Source organism: Myotis brandtii, unplaced genomic scaffold (genome assembly GCF_000412655.1).
Source record: "Myotis brandtii unplaced genomic scaffold, ASM41265v1 scaffold966, whole genome shotgun sequence".
NCBI lineage: Eukaryota > Metazoa > Chordata > Mammalia > Chiroptera > Vespertilionidae > Myotis > Myotis brandtii.
The window spans coordinates 31,242-39,669 of record NW_005372000.1 but is presented as its reverse complement, the minus strand read 5'-3'; the positions used below and the strand labels follow the sequence as shown (position 1 = coordinate 39,669).

The 8,428-nt window shown below is 39.4% G+C and overlaps 1 protein-coding gene across 1 annotated transcript; it reads left to right on the top strand.

Moving 5' to 3' along the window:
* The first annotated feature begins 2,477 nt into the window (after positions 1-2,477).
* Positions 2,478-3,443, top strand: LOC102250017 (olfactory receptor 52N5). Its single transcript, XM_005886253.1, has one exon. The coding sequence runs from the start codon at positions 2,478-2,480 to the stop codon at positions 3,441-3,443; it is 966 nt and encodes a 321-aa protein (XP_005886315.1).
* Positions 3,444-8,428: the final 4,985 nt, after the last annotated feature.

Here is an 8,428-nt window from a genome sequence, read left to right as displayed (position 1 = left end):
TTTTTTGGCATTCTCACTAAGATCCTTGAAAGTCTCACTAAGTTCCTCGGAGGTTTCTAGAAGATTCTTGAGTAACCTTATAACTGTAGGTTTGAACTTTATATCCAGTAGTTTGCTTTCTTCCATTTCTTTCATTTGTGACATATTTCTTTGTCTCCACATTTTGGCTGCTTCCCTGTGTTTGTTTCTATGTATTGGGTAGCTGCTAAGTCTCCTGGAGTTGATAGAGTGGCTTTGTGTAGTAGGTGTCCTATAGGGCCCAGTGGCTCAGCCTCCACAATCACCTGAGGTGGACACTCTTGCTGCACCCTTTTGTGGGCTGTGTGCACAGTTTTGTTGTAGTTGAGCCTTGATTGCTGTTGGTGTCACTGGGAGGAATTGACCTACAGGCCAGTTGGCTGTGGAAATCAGCTGTGACTACAGTGGGAGAGCTGCTTTGCAGCAGACACACTTATGGAGCAGGACTTGCTTCAGTGGGGCTTTGGTGCTCACTGAGTCTGTTCCTTGAGTGTGTTGCTTATGGATGTGAAGAGTTGTAATCTGGTATGGTCTCACACTGACCACTGGGTACACTGGCTCTTGGGTGTCCAGATAGGTTCAAAGTCATCCACTGCCTGGGACCACCCAGCAGGAGCTACAGAGAGATCTACAGATTCCTCCTCTTTGTATTGGGAGAGCCCAGACAAGGCCCAGCTGTGAAGCAAGGCAGGCTGGTGCTGGTGTCAGGCCTTGGGCTTTTATTGATAGGTTTGGGGCTCCTTGACACAGCTGCAGCTTGTTTGACAGAGTTTTAGCCTGACAAAGGGCAGACCATTCATATGCAAAATCCACTGCACACAGCTTGGGTGGGGTTGTAAATTGGGTGGGCAGGGTCTCAGGGAGTCACCAGGGCAGAACAAACAGAAATGGCTGCCAGTCAGCCCTGCACTGGGGAGATCCCAGCACAAGAACAATGACTGCTGTGAGCACCTCTGTCTGGAAGAAAGCAGCCCCCGAGAGTCCAGTTCCTCCCCATATGTGTCTGGGTCCCCCAGAGCCTTGCCCCACTTCTGGAGCTCAGAGGAAGTGGGAGCTTGTAATTCAGTTCATGGTGGCAGCCTTTTAAGAGGAGCAGCTGGGTCTCCAGCAACCTCTGTGTCACTCAGCCCCAATTTGCACTGGTTTTTATAATCCATAGTTTTTACTGCCTGTAGGGACTTCTTTCCCTAGCTCTGGAACCCTGGGTTGAGGTTCTGGTGTGGGGCTGGGACCCCTTGCTCATCTGGATGGCCTCCGCAGAGGCAATCTCCCTCCCGATTAAAAAAGCGGCACACCCAGGTGCTGGACCAGCCCATTCTGTGCCTCTGCATCTCCTAACAGTCTCAGTGTGCTTTCTTCTTTACCTCTCTACTTGTAGTACTTCCACTCAGCCAGCTTTCTGGCAGTTCTGGATGATAGTTTTTCTGTATTTTAGTTGTAATTTTGATGTAGTTGTGGGAGGCAGCAAGTACAGGCATTTACCTATGCCGCCATCTTGGTTCTCTGAAAATTATTTTCTTGTTGGCTATACTTAAAGTCATGAGAGTGGACATTATTCTAAGAAAGAGAATAAAGAGGGAGTCCAGAGAATATGCTTTTTCCAAATTGTGTTAAAAGAAAAGACATGAAAAGAAAATAGATGACCTCAATGACGTTGAGGGATTACAGGTTTTTTAAGAAAGAGAGATTTCTTATTTTTTCTCTTTCATGGGACAATAAAGCTAGATTGAACTTCTTGACCACTGTTTGTGCATCTCATATCCATGTAGCATCTACATTTGCATTTTGAGTTAGTATATCCAATTCCAGAGGATACTAACCTAGGTGTAAAAATCAACTTTTGATTATTTTTTATAACTCTCAGGTAGCTATCATTAACCTCATTATATATGAGCAACTGATGTTTCAAATATGAAGTCATAAAATTGGTATGGAAAGACCTGAAATTTGAATAAGATCATATTTGGTTTAAATAATCATAATCTTCACAAAATGCAATAAACAAATTTCAGGCAATACTTCTGCAATTATAACTTGCTATTTATAAGCCATATACTCTGTCAAATCAGGATGTAAAGACATTGCATGAATATTAGTGTCATATGAATATCATTTCTGTCCCTGAATCTAATTTTGTAATGTTCAATGTTATTGGATCTCTCTGTGCCTCAGTTTCTTCTTCTATTTTGATGTTAAAAAATTACAACTTTGTAACTATGACTTTAAAAAATACATTTAGGCTGCTTATAAAACTTTTAAAATATTACCTGTAATATAACATTATTCAATAAATGGTATATTTTCAGTCACTATTATTAAAATTATTAATGCTATTATAAATGCAATTTTATTCCAGACTTAAGTTTGCCTTCTCAAGGATGATCTTAATTAAATTTCTTCTTAATTTCTACTCAGAATAAATACTTCTGGAAAACTAGCATTCATCTATTGAATTAGTTATGCTGGCTGCCAACAATTCATATGTGGCTCCAAAATCTTTTATTCTTGATGGAATTCCTGGTCTGGAAAGAGTACATGTATGGATCTCCCTCCCATTCTGCACAATGTATATCATCTCCCTTGTGGGAAACCTTGGCCTTGTGTACCTCATTCATCATGAAGAGTCCTTACATCGTCCAATGTATTTCTTTCTGGCCATGCTCTCCCTCATTGATCTCTTCACCTGCACCACCACTCTACCCAATGCACTCTGCATTTTCTGGTTTAATCTCAAGGAAATTAACTTCAATGCCTGCTTAGTTCAGATGTTCTTTGTCCATGGGTTCACAGGTGTGGAGTCTGGTGTGCTCATGCTCATGGCTCTGGACCGCTATGTGGCTATTTGCTACCCATTGCGTTATGCTACCATACTCACTAACTCTATCATTGCCAAAGCTGGGCTTGCCACCTTCTTGAGGGGTGTGTTGCTAATGATTCCTTTTCCATTCTTGGTCAAGCGTTTGCCCTTCTGTCAAAGCAATATTATCTCTCATACATATTGTGACCACATGTCAGTGGTGAAGTTATCCTGTGCTAGCATCAAGGTCAATGTCATTTATGGTCTGATGGTTGCCCTCCTGATTGGAGTGTTTGACATTTGCTGTATATCTGCGTCTTACACTATGATCCTCCGTGCAGTGGTCAACCTTTCATCAGCAGATGCTCAGCAGAAGGCCTTCAGCACCTGCACTGCCCATTTATCTGCCATTATCATCACCTATGTTCCAGCATTCTTCACTTTCTTTACCCACCGTTTTGGAGGACACACTATTCCCCCTTCTCTTCACATTATTGTGGCTAATCTTTATCTTCTTCTTCCTCCAACTCTGAACCCTATTGTTTATGGGGTAAAGACAAAGCAGATCCGTGACAGTGTCATAAAGCTCTTCCGGGGTGAGAAAGGTGCAAGTATTCAGGACAACTGAAATTGGATAGAAGAAAAATGAATGAAAAACAACAAAAAGGAACCCATGAATGACATCATGCGTTTACTCATATATGGTATCATTTATTTCCCATAACCTATCTCAGATGTATGTTTTCTGCAACAATAGTAGAGAAATTTATAGCTATTTCTCGATTTATATCCTGGTGCCTTTCTCTTATTTTTTTTTCTCCATCACCAGTTTAATCAGGTCATTGATATGGGGCCACTACAACTTTCTACTAATGTATTCATATAAGATATTTTATTAACCTTTTGAGAGAATCCCTAAGTGTCTCATCTATGTTTGTAATTCTCCTCATAGATATAAAGTGAAGTGGCTTCTCATGCAGTACATTCCAGCCCGGGCAGTCCCTCATGCCAAAATTCAGCTTATAAAGCTGACAAAATATAAGTAAAAATGGCAGTCATGGGTTTTAAGAGGATGACATTTAGTAGAAATCATGTTGTAAAAAGCTGTGCAGATGAATTTTCTCAATAAATAAAGAACATGTATAATATATAGGTTAGTCCTCAAAAATAATTTATTTTTCTTGAGTTATTTACTGATATTGGAGTTTTTTCTCTATTATACAAAATTACTTATTAAGAATACCCATGGACACTTACATAAATAGTGCTCACAATCATCGGTTGTGTGAAAACATCTTGGACATAGCCTCTCCATTATAAACTCTCAGTTCAATAACATCTCTTTACTTGCTCACTGATCATCAGTGATTTGCATCCAGTTCCCTCCACTTTTACCTCTGGAACATCTAATATAACACTTGAGGTATTGTTATTGGACACCTGGGGGCCTCAAGACCATTTGGGGAATCTATAAAGTCACAAAAATATGTTTTATGGTAACATGATAGATTTGTTATAGCTACTTTTAAATCAATTAATAAATACTTTAGGGTCTGATCAAGAATTTGAATAGGGTCTGGCCAGTGTGGCTCAGTGGTTGAGTGTTGACCTATAAACCAAGAGGTCATGGTTCAATTCCTGGTTGGGGCACATGCCTAGGTTGTGGGCTTGATCCTCAGTGTGGAGCATGCAGGAGGAGTGTTGACCTATAAACCAAGAGGTCATGGTTCAATTTCTGGTTGGGGCACATGCCTAGGTTGTGGGCTTAATTCTCAGTGTGGGGCATGCAGGAGAAGGCAGGTGATCAATGATTCTCTCTCATCATTGATGTTTCTATCTCTCTCTCTCTCCCACTCCCTTCCTCTCTGAAATAAAATAAAAAATAAATAACAATGTCACACCCCAGGCAATATTTTTTAAAAAAGAATTTGAACAGGAAGGCTTCTGGTCAAAATGGCAGAGTAGGTAAATGCTATGCTCACCTCCTGCCACAATCACAACAAAATTACAACTAAACTATAGAACAACCATCATTGAGAACCAAAAGTCGTCTAGCTGAACAGAAGTCCTATTACCAAGAATAAACAGAAGAAGCCATGACAAGACTGGTAAGGATGGAGATGAGAAAAGTTATGGTCTCACACCTATGTGTGGCAATTAAAAATCAGGAGGGATATCTCAGCTGAAGCAGTCCCACACTGAGGAATGAGGGATTCCAGTCCCACACCAGGCCCCCAGCCCAGGGTTCCAGTGCCAGGAAGTGGAGACCCCATAACTTCTGGCTGTGAAAACCAGGGAGATTGTGGCTGAGTGAGACAGAGTTTTGCTGAGACCCATGCATTTTTCTTAAAGGACCCATGCTCAACCTTATTCAGACTCACTTTCTCTGAGCTCTAGTGCTGGGGCAGCAGCTTAAAAGGTGCCAGGGACATACGGGGAGGAACTTAATTGTCTGGGTTCAGAGGGAGGGCTGGAGGTTCAAAAATCCTAAACAAGCAGTATCTGGCCTTAGCATTACACGTACCGCTTGCTAAGCAGACCCAAGCTGGACACAAGTGGTAGCAGGCCTCAGTTCACTGCTTAGCCTCTCCCAGGCACCTCCAACTCCAGAACAAATAGAAACCTTCTGCTTTGTAACTCATACCAAGTGGCCCTGAGCAGGGCACAGGCAGCAGCTGATCTTGGCCTGCACCAGAGTTCCTCTCAAGAGGTACCAGAACCAACACACATGGGGTCCACTTTAGATCACACCAGAGCATCGTCCAACAACCTCCACAAACAACACCATCCAAAGTGGGGACTGGACAGGTACCTGAGCCCCACTAAAGCAAATCCTCCTCAACACTCCTCCATTGTATTCATGACCAGGCCTCATAACCAACTAACATGGGAGTCAGTCCCTTCCACTGATGTACCAACAATAATCAAAGCTCAACTACAACAGGAAGGCACACACAGCCCACACCTGGAGCACCTGGCTCAAGGGACCACAGAGACTACACCACTGGCCCATAGGACATCTACTACATAAGTACCAAAACTAGGAGATATAGCAGCTTTACCTAAAATGTAGAAACAAAAAAGGGAGGTAGCCAAAATGAGGAGACAAAGAAACATACCTCAAATGAAAGAACCGAACAAAACTCCAGAAAAAGAACTACATAAAAGGAAGACAAGGAATCTAACTCTAACCAGATGTAGATTTATAAGAATGCTCAGTGATCTCAGTGAGAACTTCAATGAAGAGATAGGAAACATAAAAATGGAGAAAGAAAACATAAAAAACAACCCATCACAAATGAAGAATACAATAACTGAAATGAAGAATAAATTAAAGGGAATCAGCAGTTGATTAGATGAAGCAGAGGACCAAAACAGTGATTTGGAAGTAGAATAACAGAAAGCATCCAATCAGAACAGCTAAAAGACAAAATAATTAATAAAAAATGAGGATAGTTTACAGGGCCTCTGGGACAATATCAGATGGAGAAAGACTAACTATGTGGAATCTACAAAACAAAATAAATGAACAAATGAGACAGAAACAAACTCATAGATACACAGCACATTTTGATGGTTGCCAGATGGGAGCAGGTTTCATGAATAGGTGAAAAAGGGGAAGGGATTAAGAAGTACAGATTGTTAATTAGAAAATAATCATAGAGGTTTACATCATAGGGACTTTAGTCAATAATATCATAATAGCTACATATGGTGTCAGATGTGTTTGAGATTTATTGAGATGATCACTTCATAAGTTATATAAATGTCTAATCACCATATTGTACTCCTGAAACTAATATAGTATTGTATGTCAGTAGTTAATTACAATAATAATTGTAATAAAATTAAAAATGAAGGACAAATAAATTGCTTCCCACCAAGCTAATATTACAAGAAATGTTAAAGGAATAATAAAATGGCAAAAACCACATATCTATTAATAATTTACTTTAAACATAAATGGTTTAAATTGTCCAATAAAAAAACAGAGTGACTAAATCAGTGGTTCTCAACCTTCCTAATACCACCACGACCTTTCAATACAGTTCCTCATGTTGTGGTGACCCCCAATTTCATTGTTACAAATTGAACATAATTAAAGCATAGTGATTAATCACAAAAAAATATGTAATTATATATGTGTTTTCCGATGGTCTTAGGCGACCCCTGTGGAAGGGTCGTTCAACCCCCAAAAGGAGTCGCAACCCACAGGTTGAGAACCACTGGGCTAAATGGATAAGAAAATAAGACCCTTATATATGTTGCCTATAAGAGACTCACTTCAGATCAAAACACATAGACAGACAAAATAAAGGGGTGGAAAAAGAGATTTCATGAAATTGGAACAACAACAAAAAAGCTGAGTAGCAATACTTATACTAGACAAAATAGACACTAAAACAAGAGATGAAGAAGGATCCAGCAATTTCACTTCTGGGTATTTATTCAAAGAAACCTAAAACACTAATTTGAAAAGACATATGCACCCATATGCACATTGTAGCATTATTTGCAAGAGCCAAGATCTGGAAGTAACCAAAGCGTCCGTCAATAATGAATGGATAAAGAAGTGGTACAAATGCACAATGGAGTATTACTCAGCCATAAAAGAGTAAAACCTTGCTATTTGGGACAACATTGAGGGACCTTGAGAGTATTATACTAAGTGAAATAAGTCAGATGGAGAAAGACTAACACATACTATGTAGGATCTAAAAATCAAAATAAATGAACAAATGAGACAGAAACAAACTCATAGATACAGAGCACATTTTGATGGTTGCCAGATGGGAGGGGGTTTCAGGAATGGGTAAAAAAGGGGAAGGGATTAAGAAGTACAGATTGTTAATTAGAAAATAATCATAGAGATTTACATCATAGGGACTTTAGTCAATAATATTATAATAGCTACATAGGGTGTCAGATGTGTTTGAGATTTATTGAGATGACCACTTCATAAGTTATATAAATGTCTAATCACTATATTATACTCCTGAAACTAATATAGTATTGTATGTCAGTATTTAATTACAGTAATAATTGTAATAAAAATTAAAAATATTTTAAAAAATAAACATTTAAAATTTTTCTGTTTTAATTTTGAACACAGTTCATATTTACAGATATAAACCACAAAAACAAATGCTCTTTGAGGAGTCAGTAAAGTTTAATATGGTAAATTGTAGCAATTTTTAAGAAAAAAATGGTATTAATTTCTTTGTGAGTTTTTTTAATTTAAGTTCTTTATTGTTTAATGTATTATATAAGTCTCCTATTTTCCACATTGACCTCTCCCGGCCACCCCCAACCCCCAGCACATGCCCTCACCCGCCGCACCCCTCTCCTTGTCTGTGTCCATTGGTTATGCTCATATGCATGCATACAAGTCCTTTGGTTGATCTCTTACCCACTCACCCCGCCGGCTTCCCTCATAGGTTGGACAGTATTCGATGCTTCTATGACTCTGGTTCTGTTTTTGTTCATCCATTTATGTTGTTCATTATATTCCACAAATGAGTGAGATCATGTGATATTTATCTTTCTCTGACTGGCTTATTTCACCTAGCATAATGCTCTCCAGTTCCATTCATGCTGTTGAAAATGGTAAGG

What these genes read in the sequence shown, in the direction of transcription:
- LOC102250017 (XM_005886253.1), top strand. Translation starts at nt 2,478, where the DNA reads ATGCTGGCTGCCAACAATTCATATGTGGCTCCAAAATCTTTTATTCTT.